This window comes from Narcine bancroftii, chromosome 1 (genome assembly GCF_036971445.1).
Source record: "Narcine bancroftii isolate sNarBan1 chromosome 1, sNarBan1.hap1, whole genome shotgun sequence".
Classification (NCBI taxonomy): domain Eukaryota; kingdom Metazoa; phylum Chordata; class Chondrichthyes; order Torpediniformes; family Narcinidae; genus Narcine; species Narcine bancroftii.
Genome location: NC_091469.1, coordinates 354,650,909 through 354,669,273, shown reverse-complemented (window position 1 = coordinate 354,669,273; position 18,365 = coordinate 354,650,909). Strand labels below are relative to the sequence as shown.

Below are 18,365 nucleotides of genomic sequence, written 5' to 3'. Positions count from 1 at the left end.
AAGTATACCAAATGAGCCTGGTCTCCAGCATTGCGTACGGCTCAGGATCTGGGATGGGCTCATTGTAGTTGGCCCTACAAAGCTGCCCATGGCCTGCAGCTTGGAGTTCAGTGATGGTCTCCATGCAGCAGTAAGAACAGAGAGAGAGACAGAGAAACTCCACGTGCTGCTTTTCAATGCAGGGCCTGTCCTGTGAGGACCAGTCGCACGTCAGCCTCAACTGTGAGCTGATCTAACCATTGATTGGCAGGGAAGGTGACTTCCAACTAGGTTCGAACTAAAGAGGTCACATGAACCTCCGCAATCCACATTCTGACCGGGTTCTAGAAGGGAAGGTCATATGACCCTCCACAATCCATACAGTGCCCCGATAGTATCCTCCACAATTCATGCTACAGAAACTAAGAAAAGTCAATTTCAGCAAGGCTTTTGACTAAGACCTGTCACGTTGTTCAGGAGGCTACGGGAATGGGATGTAAGGTGTATTGGGACATTTGGCTTCACAGGTGTTTGTGATTACTCAGATCTGTTTAATTGCTTCATTAGCGCAGTTATAAGAGAGCTAGGTTTTCTTTTGATCACGTTTGGAGTCTGTTGTTGCCATTTTTCAACATAATCAGAATCAGGATTTATTGCCTTGAACAAGTCATAAAATTTGGCGTTTTGCAGCAGAATCATGGTGCAAACATGCATATTATAATCATCTTATGACATTACTATTAAAAAACCATAAAATAAAAATGACAAGAGTAGTGCATGAAAAGTAAGGCGGTGTCTTTGGTTCATTGATTATTCAGGAATCTGATGGCAGTGGGGAAGAAGCTGTCCCTGTGCTGCTGAGTGCTGGTCTTTAGGCTCCTGTACCTTTTCCCCATTGATAGCAGAGTGAAGAGGGCATGGCCTGGGTGGGGGTCTTTGAAGATAGAGGCTGTTTTTTTATGACACCGCCTCATGTAGATGTGCTTGATGGAGTGAAGTCTGGTGCCTGTGATGTCGCAGGCCGAGTTAACAACCCTCTGGAGTTTATTCTTGTCCTGAGAGTTGGCGCCTCCATACCAGGCAGTGATGCAACCAGCCAGGATGCTCTCCACAGTACACCTGTAGAAGTTTACTAGAATCTTTGGAGACATACCAAACTGCCTCAGACCCCTCACAAAGTATAGCCACTGGTGAGCCTTTCTGATTGCATCAAGGAGGCTCCAGGACAGATCCTCGGAGATGTAGACACCCAGGAATTTGAAGTTCTTGACCCTTGATGAGGACTGGGTCGTGTTCCCCTGACTTCTTCCTGAAGTCCACAATCATCTCCTTGGTTTTGCTGACGTTCAGCGCAAAGTTGTTGTCGTTGTACCATTCAACGAGCTGGTCTGTCTCCCTCCTGGATGCTTCCTCGTTGCCATTTGTGATTCTGCTGACAACCGTGTTGTCATTAGCATTCTTCTATATGGCATTGAAATTGTGTCTGGTCACTCCCATGGGTGTATAATGAGTAGAACAGTGGGCTAAGCACGCATCCTTGGGATGCACCTGTGTTGATGATCAGTGAGGAGAAGACATTGTTTCCAATTCGTACTGACTGTGGTCTTCCAATAAGAAAGCCAAGGATCCAGTTACAGAGTGGGGAGTTGCCTAGAGTTTGTAGCTTCTTGACCAGCACTGAGGGAATAATGGTGTTGAAGGCTGAGCTGTAGTTTATGAAGAGCAGCTGTATGTATGAATTCCTGTTTTCAAGGTGATTTGGAACTGAGTGGAGTTACATCTGCTGTGGAGCAATTGTGATGTCAGGCAAATTACAGTGGGTCCAGATCTTTGCTTAGGTACGTGTTAATTCTGGCCATGACCAGCCTCTTGAAGCATTTAATCACAGTAGAAATTAGTGCTACTGGGCGGTAGTTGTTGAGGCAGCTCACGCTACTCTTCTTGGGTGCTGGACTGATTGATGCCCTTTTGAAGTAGGTGGGAACCTCTGACTGCCACAAAGAAAGGTTGAAAATGACTGTGAATACCAGCTAGTTGGCTCATATTTTCAGTAACCTGCCAGGTATGCTGTCAGGCCTGACACCTTGAATGATGTTCTGATGTTGTCCTCAGAGACCAATATCACATGATCCTCGGCCTTTTCAGGGATTCTAGTAGGCAGTGTTTGGTTCTTCTCAAAGCGGGCATAAAAGATGATCAGCTCATTGGGTAGTGACACATCGCAGCCATCTATAGTGTTCAACTTCGCTTTGTAGGCTGTAATGGCCTGCACTCCCTGCCATAGCTGGCGTGTCTCTGTCTCTAGCTTCCTCCAGAATTGCCAATCAAAGAAACCATTGAGGCTGAAAAACAAGAATAAAACAGTAAGAGACATCGCTCAAATCTTAGGATTACTAAAATTAACTGTTTGGATCATCATTAAGAAGAAAGAGCGCACTGGTGAGCTCAATCGCAGAGGGACATGTAGGCCAAAGAAGACCTCCAGTGCTAATGATGGAAAAATTCTCATTATAATGAAGAAATATCACCAAATCCCTGTCCAACAGACCAGAAACAATCTTCAGGAGGCAGGTGTGGATGTGTCAATGACGACTATTGACAGAAGATTTCATGAACAGAAATACAGAGACTACAAGATGCAAACCACTTGTTAGCCACAGAAACAGGATAGTCAGATTACAGTTTGCCAAGAAATATTTAAAAGAGCTTGCAGAATTCTGGAAAAAGATCTTGTGGACAGATGAGGCCAAAATTAACCTACCTCAGAGTGATGACAAGAGCAAAGTGTGGAGGTGTAAAGAACTGCCCAAGATCCAAAGCATACCACCTCATCTGTGAAACATGGTGGTGCAGGTGTTATGGCCTGGGCATGTATGGCTGCCACAGATACTGGCACAGTTATCTACATTGATGATGTAACTGCTGATGGCAGCAGCAAAATGAATTCTGAGATGCATAGAAACAGCTTGTCTGGTAAAGTTCAAGCAAATGCCTCCAAACTCATTTGATAGCACTTCATCCTACAATAAGGCACTAATCCCAAACATACTGCAAAGCAAAAAAGGAGTTATTCAAAGATGAAAAACTGGAAAATCCTTGAATGACCAAATCAGTCACCTAATCTAAATCCAATTGAACATGTCTTCCATACATTGAAGAGAAAACTTGGGACAAGCAGGAGCTGAAGATGGCGGCAGTAGAGGCCTGGTAGAGCATCACCAGAGAAGATATTCAGCACCTGGTGAGGTCTATGAATCACAGACCTAAAGCAGTTATTGCATGCAAGGTAACAAAGTACTAAACATGATTACTTTAATATACATACTATTGCTATGTTTCAAATATAATGGTGCCATGAAATGAGGGGACTATGTATAAAAAGTGCTGTAATTTCTATATGGTCAAACCCAAATGTATACAAATAACCTTGAATAAAATCTGGAATGTGCATTTTAATCACGTAAATTGTTTGATTACAAATTTAAAACAGTGGCACACAAGGGCAAATTAAGGAAAAAAAGTCTTTGTCCCAAACATTATGGAGGGCACTGTATATAAAAATCATGGATGAAAATGTAAATATACTGATTAGTAAGCTTACTGATACGCAAAAAAAAATTGGAGATCTAACTAGTGAAGAAGATTGTGAAAGGATACTGAGGGAGTATATCAGTTGGAAATTTGGGTGCAGTGGTGTTAGATGGCACTTAATCCAGACAAGTGTGAGGTATACATTTTTTAATGTCAAATGTGAACAGACTTTGTATAGGAACTGACAGAAAACTTGAGTGTTGATGTACAGGGAGACTTTGGGGTGCAAATTTGTTGCTTCCTGATAATGATGACACAGATGGGGAGGGTTGAGAAAAAGGCACTTGGCATGCTGCTTTCCAGGCTGAGGCATTGAGTATAAGATTTGGGATATCATGTTACAGCTATACAAAATACTGGTCAGGCCTCAAGGAGTATTGTGTATCGTTCTTGACTTTACACGACAGGAAAGATGTAATAGAATTGGAAGGAGTGCAGAAGTAATTCTCCTGAATGTTGAGTGGAATGGCAAACTTATAAGAGAGATTGGATAGGCTGTGTTTATTCTCACTAGAATATAGGAGCATAAGGGGTGACGTTATAGTTTACGAACCTATGAAGAACATAGGGTTAATGGAGTCCAAAACGAGAGCGGTAGGTTTTTTCACACAGAGTGGTGTAGAGGTCCTAGAAAGCAAGTCATAGAAAGGGAGTTAGGAAAGAGGCTGAAGACCAGACTTCCAAGAGATTACCAGAGTAATCTCTGGATTACTCCCAGTGCGGAAAGCTAAGGAAGGACGGAACAGGAAGTTAGTGCAGACAGTTGAGTGGTTGAAGAGATAATACAGGGAGCAGGGTTTCAAGTTCTTGGATCATTGGAACCTTTTCTGAGAAAGGGTAAGCTATACAAGTGGAACAGGTTCCACCTGAACTGGAGGAGAACCAATATCCTGGCAGGGATATGCTGTTGGTGGTGGGGGTATGGGGAGGTTTAAACTGGGATTCGCAAGAAGGTAGGAACCAAAGTGAAGAGGCAGAGGAAGAGGTGGATGGTGCACAAATAGAGATAGCAGGTACGAAGTTTGTGAGGTTGGGCAGGCAGATGGGGCAAGATTGCTGAAACGGGGATGAATTGCAACGCAACAGTCACAGTCAACAAAAAAAACAAATGCAAGGCTAAAAGTTTTGTATTTAAATGCGCACAGCGTAAAAAATAGAGGATGACCTTGTAGTACAGGTATAGATTGGTAGGTCTGATGTTGTGGCCATCATGGAGTCAAGGATACACAGTGCATTGAAAGCATAGGCAGTTAGCAGAGGGGGGTGGTGTGGATCTGGTAGTAAGGAATAACATTAAATTATTAGAAAGAGCAGACATCAGATCAGAAGATATAGAATCACAGTAAGCTGAGTTAAGAAATCACAAGGGTTAAAAAAAAAACACTGTTAGCAGTTGTATAAAGACTGATACAGGATGTGGAAATCAAATTGCAACAGCGTATAGAAAAGGTGTCAGAAGGACAATGTTGTGGCAGTTATAAGGGATTTTAACATGCAAGTACATTGAAAAAACCAGGTTGGAACTGAATCTCAAGAGAATTTGTAGAATGCCAACGAAATGTATTTTTATGTAGCTGTTGATGATCCCACTTGGGGATTGCCTGTACTGGATTGGGTGTTGTTATGCACTGGAGGTGATTAGCAAGCTTAGTGCTAAGGAACCATTAGGGGCCAGTGATCACAATATCACTGATTTCATTTGAGATTTAACAAGGGGAAACTCAAGTCAGAATTGTTGTAATTTCAGTGGAGTAAAGGAAATTATAGTGGCACAAGAGAGGAACTGGCCAAAGTACATTGGAAGGGGGCACTAGTAGGGAAGACAGTTGAGCAAAGATGGATGGAGATTCTGCAAGAAATGAGGAAAATGCAGGATAAATACATAACAAAACAGAGGAAGTATTCAAGTGGAATATGTCACAACTGTGGCTGACAAGAAAAGTCAAAGCCAACGTAAAAGCAAAAGAGAAGGCTTAGAAGGAAGCAAAAAATATTGGGAAGATAAAATTGGGAAATTTTAAAAAATTTGCGGAAGGTAATTAAAAAAAATACGGTGGGAAAGATGAAGTATGAAAATAAGTTCACAAGTAACATTAGAGGATACTAAAAGCTTAAAGTATGCAAAGAGGGTGATAGTAGATATAGGACTATCACAAAATGACCATGGAAAAATAATAATGGGAAGCAAAGAGAAGGTTTAAGAACTAAATGAGTATTTTGCAATGCTGTGGAAGAGCTTAGCAGTGTGCCAGATGTCAAAGGGTATCAGGGAAGGGAAGTGAATGCAGTTACTATTTCAAAGGAGAACATTCAGAAAGTCTCCCAGACAGATGGATTACACCCTCAGGTTCTGAAAGAAGTAGTGGTAGAGAATTTGGAGGCATCAATAATGATCTTTCAGGAATCAATAGATTCTGGTGTGGTTTAGAGGACTGGAAAATTGCAAATGTTACCCCATTTTTCAAGAAGGGAAGGAGACAGCAGAAAGGAAATTATAGACCAATTAGCTTGATGCCAATGATTTGGAAGATGTTGAAGTCAATTGTCAAGACTGAGGTTACAGAGTACTGTACTTGGAAGCACATGACAAGATAGATCAAAGCCAGAATGGTTTCCTTAAGGGAAAATATTGCTTGACAAACCTACAGGAATTCTTGAAGAAATGACAATCAGGCTCGATGAAGGTGATGCAGTAGATGTTGTGTATTTGGATTTTCAGAAGGAGCTTTGAGAAAGTGCTGCACATGAGGCATTTAACGAGGTAAGACTACACTGTATAGCAGGAGACATACTTGCATGGGTAGAGCACTAGCTGATTGACAGGAAGCAGATAGTCGGAATACAAGGATCATATACTGGTTGGCTGCCAGTTGCTAGTGGTGTTCTGGGGTTGTTTCTTTTTATGTCGTTTAATAATTATTTAGATTATAAAATTGATAGCTTTGTGGCCATGTTTGCAGATGATATGGAAGTGAAAGAGCAGGTAATTTTGAGGAAAAAGAGAGGCTACAGAAGGACTTGGACAGATTGATAGAATAGGCAGAGAAATGGCAAATAAAATATAAAGTCAGAGGTCCACTATTATGCACTTGGTAGAAAAAGTAAACAGGCAGACTATTTTCTAAATTGGGAGAAATTTGAAAATACCAGATGCAAAGTGACCTGGGAGTCCTTGTGCAGGATAACCTGAAAGTAAATTTGCCTGTTGAGTTGGTAGTGAAGAAGGCAAATACAGTGCCTCATTTCAAGAGGAATAGAATCTAAGAGGAGGAATTTGATTTTGAGGTTTTATAAGTCACTGGTGAGACAGCACTTGAAGTATTGTGAGCAGTTTTTGACTCCACATTTAAGAAAGGATGTGCTGACATTAGAGAGGGTTCAGATGAGGTTCACAAGGATAATTCTGGGAAGGAAAGGGTTATTACATGAGAGGCATTGACAGCTCTTGGCCGATACTCTGGAATTTAGGAGAATGACGGGGGATCACATTGAAACAATTTGAATGTTGAAAGGCATGAACAGAGTAGATATTGAAAGGTTATTTCCCATGGTGAGAAGATCTAAGATAAGTGGCCACAACTTCAGGATTGAAGGATGTTCACTAAGAACAGAGATGCCAAGGAATTTTTTTTATCCAAATGGTGGTAAATCTGTGGAATTTGATACCACAGGCAGTTGTGGAGTCCAATTTATTGGATGTATTTAAGGCAGAGATTGATAGATTCTTGATTAGTCACAGCATTAAATGTTATAGTGAGAAGGCCGGGCAGTGGGGTGAGTGGAAAACGGATCAGCTCATGACTAAATGGCAGGGTGGACAATGGGCTGAATAGCTTATTTCGCTGCTATGTCTTATAATCTTTTCTTAATTCCATGTGTTCATTCTGTCCCACATCTCTTCATTCTCCTTTCTTTCAATCTATTCATTTTTGACATGGTCTCTGTTGCTGTCACCAAATCCTGTAGTATATCCTTGCCTCTTTTAAAAAAAATGTTTGTTCTTACTTGCTGTCCCAAACATTTTTATATTATTTTCTTAAAAATTGCGACACCTCTTAATGATCATCTAAAAATTCCTCTTGTTCTATTGACTTTCAACAATACACATCATTTGTATCCAACTACTGTGCTGTATTATGAGTTTTATGTAACATTTTGAACATCTAAATCAGTTATTGAAATCCAAATAATGTATTTTCCTGTTTTATTTTTTGTTAGTTAAGAAAGATGTCCCACCCTCTGCAGTCACCAAACCAGTCTATGGAATCATGGGAACAATTCGTCTCGTGGCAGGTGAGTAATTATTAGAAATAAGAGTAAAATTGCTGTTATTTGGAATTCAAGCAACCAGCAACCTCAAACAACCAATAACAAAAAAAAAATCATGGAAAATAGATAGATTAAAAAATGAGGGTTTAAAATTGGGGACCCCTAGCGGTTAGTTCGCCACTCATGCAACAAGCAATCTCAAGCAACTGGAAAATTTACTTATCCAGCATCTAGCAAGTAGGTACCGGATACCAATGGTTTTACTGTGTTCAAATTTTAATTTGCTTGACAGTAATGCTGGCATTCCTTGTATGTATTGTGGCTGCAGACCTCTGTATATTACTGTCAATTAATCTAAATTTACCATTTCCAGATTCCTGAGCAGTGAGGTTTCTTTAGTGTTTTATACCACAAAATTTGCTACTATCATAGGATGTAAAATAAATCACAGTATATAGCTGTTGGGAATCTGGAGCAAAAACAACAATTGATTAAAAACACTCAGCAGGTCAGGCATCATCTGGGGAAGGAGAAACAGAATTAACTGAACGTTTCTTACCTTTTCTATTTTTGTATGTGCGATTTGACTTTGAACTAAGACCTTGGGTGTCACATATACTTCATCAAAGATGAATTAGATCTACTTGCTGGTGAATGCTTTGTATTCTCTTTCAGACCTTTCTTGTCCTATATTCTCAGCGAAGTAATTGATAATCCTTACCATGATCATTTTGTCAATGTGTGATAAACTTTTACATTTTGAAGTGCTCAAGGAGCATTCTGATGAATATTGAAGATGGCGATTACATTGAAATGAAACCACATTACTTCCATAGAAAGGGATTTGACAGTTTTTCTTCTATCTAAAATTTAGTGATGCATTTGATGCCACCAAGTTAATGTGCCATTTTTACCTGTTATTTTTAAAGAAATAAATTGAGAACAATTTGCTATCCATTAACATATGATGGTAAAGATTGCAGAAAGATAACTTATCAAACTGTTAAAAAGTCACGATTTAAAAAAAATTTTGAGAATTAAATTCATAATGGGATAACTTGACATGTTTTGTCACATTCAATAATGATAAATCACCTCTTTTTGTGGTTGATTAAGGCATAAACTTCGTCCGGAAATATTTGCTGCTCTTTAAAATTGTGGTGCAAAAGTGTATGTGGAATCCAGGTTCAACGCAATCTGTTTGAGGAACTTAGTGGCTTGAACAGCATCTGTGGGAGAAAAATAATTGTTAACATTAAGGGCTGGTCCCTTCGAGACTGAGTGTACAGAAGAGAGAGCTGATCAAATGAGATCAAGGTGGCACTGATTGAGGATGAGTCAAACCGGGTGTAGTTGGTGATAGGTGGAATGTGATAAGGGTGGAATGTGATAAGGGAAGGTAACAATAGCAGTATAATAAAAGATTAGTTGGAACCAAAGGAGATGGGGGAAAAAAAGAAGAGTCCTGAGGGAAATAGGACCAAAGAGGGAGAGAGATAAAAAAAACATGGGAGTGGTTAGAAGGGTAGGGTAGATGCTGGATAAGTGATTTTTCGGGTTGCTTGAGATTGCATATTGCTTGATTGGTCAACTAATGGTGAGGCACAGCAATTTTAAACTTCCATATTTTCTTCCTATTTATTTTCCTCAATTTTTTTTTGCCAGTTTCTTGAAGCTACCAGTTGCTTAAACTCAAGGTAACAGGCATTTTGCTGTAATTTGATAGAAGAAAGAGGAAAAACGTGATCTAAATTTGGAAAATTCACTGTTCATACCATTGGGGTGCAGTCTTCCCTGATTTAATATGAGATGCTGTCCCTCTAGTTTGTGTTGGACCACACTGGCAGTGGTGAAGGCCAGGGATTGACAGGTTGGTTTTGGGAATGAAAGGGAAGTAGAAATGACATACAACTAGGAGCTTAGGATAGCTTATGTAGACCGAGATCAAATGTCCTGTGAAGTGGTTCACAAGTCTGCGCAATAGCCTATAAGTGTATACTTGCTCTCCTCGATGAAGAGGACGCCACATTGGGAGCACCAAAAGCAGTAGGTGAGGTTGGAAGACTTCTATTTGGCATGTCAACTGATTCTGTCTGTCATCCTTTACTTCCTCCTGGTCCACCAATCTTCCATCGGTTCTACCCCTTCTACCCTGTCCTCAGTATACCAGCTCTCTCTCTTCCACATTCACAGTCATGAAGAAGAGTTTGGCCTGCAATGTTGACAATTTATTTTCTCTCACTGATGCTGCTCAACCCACTGAGTTTCTCGAGCTGATTGTGAGTTGCTCCAGATTCCAGAAGTTCATGTTTAAATTTTTTAGCTGCAAAATAATAACCCTCACTCTAAAGTCAGGGAATATTTTTGCTCTCATGTGTCTAAAGTGCAGCTTTAAATCATGATCCTCTCACTCAAAGGTGACAGGTAAAGACCACTGCACCACAATTGAAACTCGCAGGAGAAGAAAAGACGTTCAGAAAAAAAGTTTAAAAAAATCTTTAATAAAGAAACATTTGTGAATTAGCAAGAATGAAGCACTTAACTCTTGTTAAGTCTCAGGCAATTTAATTCTGTAATTAAGGAAAGACGTGCAACTCAAATATTTCCATAATAATAGCATGAAAAGAAAGTAACATTGGAAAAAGACACAGAGATGCTGCATAATTGACATAGGTTTTAACTCTCATGACTTGGTTTAAACTATCTACTTGTAGAAATATGGGTCTTTTAGCATAATCTTTTTGGAAACGTATAAAGATTGATCAAAGCCTGTTGGGTTCATTCCTGCATTGTCTGATAAAATCCCTTTTCACTCCTCCAACAGGCATGTACCTTATTGTGATTACCAAAAGGCAGAAAGTAGGAGAATTGTTTGGTCACTCTGTCTGGAAAGCAATGGAATTTGACACCATTTCCTATAAGAAGACTGTATTGCACCTAACTGAGATGCAGGTAATGGATATAATCAAAAATACAAAAACTGCAGATGCTGTAAATCTGAAATGGAAACAGAAAATCCTGGAAATATTCAGTAGGTCTGGTAGCATCAGTGGAGAAAGAAACAGTTGAAGCGTCAGGTCAGAAGTTCCATCTGATGAAAGGTAATGAAAAGTACAATAGATTTTTATTTCATTTGATAGGTACAAAGGAGCTTCAGGTGTCACTGTCCTTAGTGACTTTTGATAAGCATGTTTATACTCCATTTGCAATTTTCTCTAATTTATTATTTAGCATCTTCCTACTTGACACATTTTGTCATGATTTTGTAGTGCCAGGGTGTAAAACTTCATATTTTACTCATGTCATCCATTAGCTGGTTGGTTTAAGGATTCATTTTTGTTGAAAGCCTTGCTAAAGATCAGAATGCATGAAATGCAGTGTCTTCTCTGCTATCTCCCCAAAGAATTTAGTCCTCTTAGTTGGAGATGACTTCCTCTTTGTATCCATTCGGTTTGTCCCTGATCAATCTGTGCCTTTCTGAATGAAGTCGTAATGTTCCTTAAAGTGGATTCCAATAATTTACCATCTTTTGAAGTTAAACTAACTCCTCTGTAATTTCTTGATTAATTTCGATCTCTCTTCTTCAACAAAGGAAGGCAAAAAGTTCCAAACTTACCAAGACTTCATTCATGCGATTGAAATTTTATTTCACCAAAGACTAATGAAATTACCAGTCTCTATGCTGATTGCAAGATAGCAATATAAAAATACCAATCGGACAGGTATCCATCTCAATATATTCATTAAAATTTGTGCACATCACAAATACAGTCCTATCCTGCAGCTGTAATTATTTTTCCAGTTGCAACCCAAAATCAGTGAGAACATTCAACCAGTAAAATTAACCAAGAGTAATCCCTTGTTCTCCTTTTTTATAGCGCAGATAGGATTTTAAAATCTAAAAATTGGATGGAACTCTACTTTCACAGCAGATTAATATATTCTAAAAATATTGTTCGATGCTCACAGCAATATAAAGCTATGATCTTCTATGTTGATTCTGGTGGATAGATGCTACCACTAAGCCACGTTTACAAAATCCTGTTCAATTTAGCTGTACTTGGTTTTCTATGATGTGATCTTCATCAAGATACTTATGACATCAGAAATAAATTGTTAACCAACGCAGTTAGTCTTTTTCTATTTTTGTGTGACTACATGGTGATGCAGCAGGTAATAGCTACTGCCTCAAAACTAATGACCCACGTTCAGCTTTGATCTTGGATGCTGTCTGAAGCTGACATTCTTTCTGTGGCTGTGAGGGCTTCTTATGGGTGCACCAGTTTCCTTTCATACATTTAAATGGTGTACATTAGGAGATTAATCAGCCACTTTACATTGGTGCTAATATGTAGACGAGGTGTAGAATCTAGAGAGAAGTGGGGAGGAAGAATTAATGGGAATATTGGAGAACAGGTTAGAGGAAATGGGATTCTATAAGCCAGCATAGACTCAGCAGGTCAAAATGTCCACCTTCTACTTGGTTAGGAAAAACATCTTAAAAACATGAAGTAATATAACTAAAAACATTGACTACTTTTCTCTTTCTTCTGTCTACATGTTAATAATGTTGGAAGAATTTTATCAGAAAATATTACCTATTTATTCATATTCAATAGATGCTGGATAACAAGACTTTCTTGGCAATGCTTAACAACGTACTTAATACTGATGGATTTTACTTTTCTACAACCTATGACCTGACTCATACTTTGCAACGCTTGGCCAATACCAGTCCAGAGTTTCAAGAAATGACCCTACTGGAACGGGTAAGGTTGACTCAAAGAGCAAGAGCAAAAATAGGAAACCATATTGTGCAGTCTCCTCCAGGATTCACCAACGATGGTTAGGTCCATTCTGCACAGTAGTGCTGGATGTTCAACAGCATCACGTTTGGGTGACCAAGTATAAAATGTTCATCCAGCATCTTTTTTAAAAATCTCATGAAACGTTAGTGAACTAATTGAGTTTCAAAAAGAAATCAGACTTTTAAATTTTATAATGATATTTTTTCCAATTCATTAGATTTCATAATTACGAATTGTGCTAGTTATTTTTTTAAAACCACATTTTCTTCCACATGTAAAGCCTGGTTGTTGACTCTTCCATTTTGATCACTGGTTACAAGGTTCTAAGTGAAGTAGTTTTGGGTTCCAGTCCACAGAAATCAAAAGGCACCACAATCAACAAGTATAGTCCTGAACTAAACATCAGCCCAAAGGTCAACCCGTAATAATGGCAAGTATAAAATCTTAGAAAAGTTCCTTTAACGGTGCGCTCCTGAAGGTTGGTTTAAAGTAGTGTAGATTGGATTTTGTTACCATTGAAACTAGGTCATTTGGATAGTAATCCTGCTTTCAGCAAAAGTAGCAGCTAAGCTCCAAATTAAGAATAGCCTTGACTTTGCCATTAAATTTGTCTACAGAATTGTAGTTTTGAGAATGGAGAAGAAGAGGCAGTTTGACAGTATTGCCACCAGTGTTTTTGTCTTGCTTGTTTGTGTGCCAGACTATTTTTTAACTACATCAACACTAACAGAAAAAGCATCCTTGTGTGTTGCTTGGCTTTTGGCAGTTGAGTGAGTTCTGCTGTAATGTTGGTTGGCACCATCAAGCAGTGTTGGTTTAAACTATTCTTCCTTAGCATTGGTTATTCTGCAGAGATTTCATCAGGAAAAGCAAAGCAATGTAAATCTGTTGTGTTAATTGAAAGTTTCAGTTGCACTACTAAGCCACATTGATTTAATTAATTAATTTTATTTGCATGGATATGTTTTATCTTTTATGTTTAAAATGCCATTATCCTCATAGGCAGATCAGCGCTTTGTATGGAATGGGTACCTTCTGCGGGAATTTGCTGCACAACCAGAGGTAGGTTGCTTGGTAGGGTAAGAGAGCAGTGGAAAATTATTGATCTTCATATTTGCAAATTAAACCGGGATCAAGAATGTCTTGCTCCACTCCAGTTCTGAGATGACTGCAAAGAGGATGGAGCAAGTGGATGAAAAATGCTGGATTCTCTCTGGTTTTTAAACAGTGATTTCTGAGTGCTTATTACAAAAGGGCTCCATTCTCATTGTCATTCACACTGGTGCTCCTTTGTTCATCAAAGGATCCATCAAAGTCGGAAGCGATTTACAGCTTTTCAAGTAGGTCTGGAAAATGTCTTCAATCTCCCCACCTAGTCTTGAACTTGGAAAGGACTGTTTCAGGACTCTGATGTTAGGCCATGCAAACAATGTGGCCACATTGCCTTGACTTGGGAGTGGATGTTAACATTGATTCATTTCTCCGGCCAGTGAATTGGGAGTGTTTTGTGAGAGAGAGCATCAGGGTATCTTTCCAATTCTTTGAGGTGCATATTTCCAAAGCAAAATGTTACGAGCCCAAAGGACCGATAAACCTAGCAGCAATAGATATTCACCAAGATAAATGGTTACTTAAGCAAAAGTTGCTTTTAAAACAGAATCACACTTTAACTTATCACTATTGACTTAACTAACCTAACTTAACCCCCTTCTAATTCTAAGCACATGTGTATGTAATGAGTGTCTAAGTTCATAAAAGTTATTTGGTTCACAATCCAATCTCACTTCTCATTCCTCCATGTTCACTGGTTTCAGCCAATTCTTATACTGTGCACAGATTTTTAACATTTATAAAGTTCACCAGGCTTTGGTGCTCGAAAGGTAAATGGTTACCGCTCAGGAAGGTTCTTGTCGGTTTTCAGAGAGAGATTTGTTGTACACTGACACCCACAACTGATTTCTTTTTTAATCAGCCACCTCAGTGTCTTGCTAACAAAACCTGCCCCCTCAGGGTTCTCCGGATGATAGCCTCTTTCTTTCAGGTCACCACAGAGTGCCTTTTTGTTTCTTCTATTTCAAGTGAAACATTAGACAGCCAGTCCTCTCTTCTTGCATGAACCACAAGGGCTTTGACCAGGCTGAACTAAGGACTCACAACCCATCTTCCAAATGGGGTTTTTCCACAAGCTGGCTAATTTGTCCTGTTCCAATTGCTGCTGCTGACTCTGTGCGTGCGTGCGTGCGTGCGTGCGTGCGTGCGTGCGTGCGTGCGTGCGTGCGTGCGTGCGTGCGTGCGTGCGTGCGTGCGTGCGTGCGTGCGTGCGTGCGTGCGTGCGTGCGTGCGTGCGTGCGTGCGTGCGTGCGTGCGTGCGTGCGTGCGTGCGTGCGTCTCTCTCTCTCTCTCGCACAAAACCTGTTTTACTCTCTCTGCTTGCAAAACCACATGACTCTCCTAAAACAGGAAGTTCCACTCTAGACAGAATGCGGCTCCGACAAGTTCTTTCATATATTGCCTTTTTGTAAACAACAACAATCCATTAGTGAAGTCTCTTGGAGACTCTCCAAAGCTTTTTCAAAGGCTCTGAGGCCCCGACTTGTCTAGCATTAGCAGAGCTCCAGTATTCTAAATAAGATTTAGATTTAGATTTAAAATTACATTTTAAAGTAGATGTTTGTATGTGACATACACTAACAAATCCTGCCCCAATTTATCTCCCAAAAAATCTATATTCTGTCACAGTACCATTTTCATGGATCATAGCCAGCTGGTTGAGGTCTTGATCTTCAGCTACCCTTTACCTCTGATGTGCTAAATTGCTGAAAGCAATGGCAAATTTTGTTAACAGTCACCTTCATTGAAAAGGAGTACCTGAGACATGGGAGGGGATCTGTGTTGTACAATGGGCACAGGTGGAACAAAAACTGTTGTTTTACAGATGCTTTGTAATGTTTCGCTAGGACTTTTCAAACTGCATCACCTGGGTTCCCCTCCTAGGACCTGGGTGGGATTACTGGGTAAGATTACTGGGTAATCGGTACCTTCTACTCCTTTCAAACAGCAGCCTAACCTACCTGCCTAATTGATAACCTAGTGATTTAAGGGGGATCCTGCCCCTGTGACGCTTTGCACACTCAAAGGCAGCCACGTGGAGAATCCCGTTCCCTGTGTTCTTTCTGTTCTAAGTTCCATTTCGGTTTAAAGTAAAGTTCTTCTAAGTGCCTCCCATCTGTCACTCCCCTATTCCCAGCCGTCAGTTGCCATCGCACCCCCTCATTCCCAACCATCAGTTGTAAAGGACATTCGGTAGTGATGAGATTGGACCTGATTATTTCGGTATAAAATCGAGTGTTCATAATAGAATGGTTCAAGGTCGAGGAGTTTTTTTGGTGGTTTCTTCTCGCTGATTTTGCCTTTGTCCTTGATAAGTTCACTTTCAACATTGACCTCAATGAAGTGGGCCCTTGGCTTTTTGTGCTGGTTTAGCTTTGTCAATTCTGTAGAATTCTCACCTATCCTTATATTGGTGAGTTGTATTGTGTGTGCTCTATTAAACTCCCTTCTGTTATTGGTCACTTTTTCCTTTCTTGCCTGTAGAGCTGGTTCTTTTCCCTTTTGGAAGGGTGGCATTTTCACTCTGAATCTGTTGTTCGATCTCATCGCACCAGTCCCAAGGGTCGGGAACCCAAAAGTTGCTTGAGAATTGAGAGTGAACTTGAGAGAAGCCCAAATGCTCTCAGCTCTTAATGGCCTTTGCACATTGGGAGCTGTTAAGTACCTGTGAGATGCTGTTGAGAAGACCAGTCTTTGTGGGGTCCTTAGACCTTCAACACTGCATTGTATTGTGGCAATTTTTCTATAGTTTTATTCTTTTGACATCCATTATGTTAATAATTTGACATGGTCAGTTCAGCATCTTTGGTACCGGATTTGGGTATTGCTGATGAAGATATCCTTCCAGAGTCTCTGGCTAAAATAAAATCCAATTGACAGTGCTTGGATTGGGATTTTGAAGCATTTTATCTGGAATAAGTAATTTTTTAAAAAAAGATTTAATTTTTTTTTAAATGTAGACCTAATAGATGTAACAGGGCTTTCTGACCCATCAGCCCATGCTGCCCTTATACCCCAATTAACCTACAATCCACACATTTTGAAAAGTGGGATGAAACTGGAATACCCGGAGGAAACACACACAAACACAGGGATAACATACAAACTCCTTACAGAAAGCGCCAAATTCAAACTCTGGTCGCTGGCGCTGTAATAGCAATGCACTAACCACTATGCTAATTGTGTTGTCCAATTCTCTGTTGAAATTGACTTTCCTTCTCTTTATCACATCAAATCCCTTGCGACCTTTAATCAAATTGATGTAAATTGGAACAAGTTGCATTTAATTTTTATTTATTCATTTAAGTGTTGTGAATGCTTATGTATTATCCATCCTTAAATACTCCGAATGTGAGACAGCGTCAAGCAGGATAAGTTAAAGTATTCCACATGGAATGATGTTATTGAATCAAATATGTTCACTCAATAATTTGATTGTTTCATGGTCATTTTAGTTTTCAAGCCAATTTTAATTATTTGAACTGAAATGCTCCAACTATATCATGCAATTTGAATTCACCCGTCTCTCCATAGAAATCTAATAAAACAATGGTACTATATTTATATTGATGCTAAGTCGTGTCTTGTCATAAGGCATTGATAGTGAAATTGACTGATAAATATGTTCTCATCCCAACAGCTTCACAGGTTTGCTGTTCCAGTGATTCATGGCTGTATCCTTTTCCATACTAGGAATGGAGTGGCAGCAATTGCCACTGCAAGTATCTTAAATAATTGATGGAGATTAAGCGTTGCTTGGCACTACAGGTGAACTCAGTGTTACAGCTGTTTAGCTAATGGAAATTCGCCCTTAATGAATTCACAAATCACTATTCAAATATTTGAGATATGGAATAAAATTTGCTCTCGTTGAATTTAAGTAGAAGGTGAAAAGTAAATAAATACAAAATTATTCTTTCAACTTGCTTTTCTTGATGCATGCACAAATGATGCAGTTTTATGTACAAGGAAGTGCTATAGGATTCATTTTCTTGCAGTAAGACTCCCTGCAACACTGCTTGAACTATTTTACTGTTGCATTTATGATTTGCAGCCAAGGATTTTACTGAACAGTTGTTCAGTATGGGGCATTACTCAGAGAAGGTCAGTTTGGAGCTTCATACTGAGAGAGTGGATCAATTATTTGAAATAATTTTACATAGAAGAGGACAATCAGCCTGGGTATTACGCAAGTTATTGAGATGAAGCATTGAACCAAAGGGAAGTAATGGGTCAGCTTTTATATTCAATTGCATAATTCCCTGATATACTGTAAATCCAATGAAAGATTAATGAATTCAAGACTTCCATTTTGCTGTTTTAACTAGAAATGTAAATCTTTAATAATGCTTTAGGTGGCAGGTTTTGGAACTAAATTATTTTGTTCCTATTCTTATAAGTACTTTTATCTGCCATATATTTGCTCATTCATCTCATCTAAATTGCCCCAAAGCCTTTTTGCATCCTTCTCGGAACTCTTAATGTCACTACCAGTTCATTATAAACAGCAATGATTTGAGAGGTGGGATTGCTAGTTGTGAGGATAAAAAAGAGTTTTCAAGGTGATTTTGACAAGTTTAATAGTATTTCACTTACAGTATAACGTAG

At 39.4% G+C, this 18,365-nt stretch overlaps 1 protein-coding gene across 3 annotated transcripts in view; it reads left to right on the top strand.

The window, feature by feature from the left end:
• Window positions 1-18,365, top strand: part of LOC138749713 (phosphatidylinositol-3-phosphatase SAC1-like) — a 65,397-nt gene that overhangs the window by 12,878 nt on the left and 34,154 nt on the right. For all 3 annotated transcript variants that reach the window (XM_069911482.1, XM_069911474.1, XM_069911490.1), the window contains exons 3-7: window positions 7,789-7,863; window positions 10,664-10,791; window positions 12,459-12,608; window positions 13,650-13,709; window positions 17,398-17,431. In XM_069911482.1, the coding sequence (XP_069767583.1) occupies window positions 7,789-7,863; window positions 10,664-10,791; window positions 12,459-12,608; window positions 13,650-13,709; window positions 17,398-17,431 (447 nt within the window). The remainder of the gene's footprint in view (window positions 1-7,788; window positions 7,864-10,663; window positions 10,792-12,458; window positions 12,609-13,649; window positions 13,710-17,397; window positions 17,432-18,365) is intronic.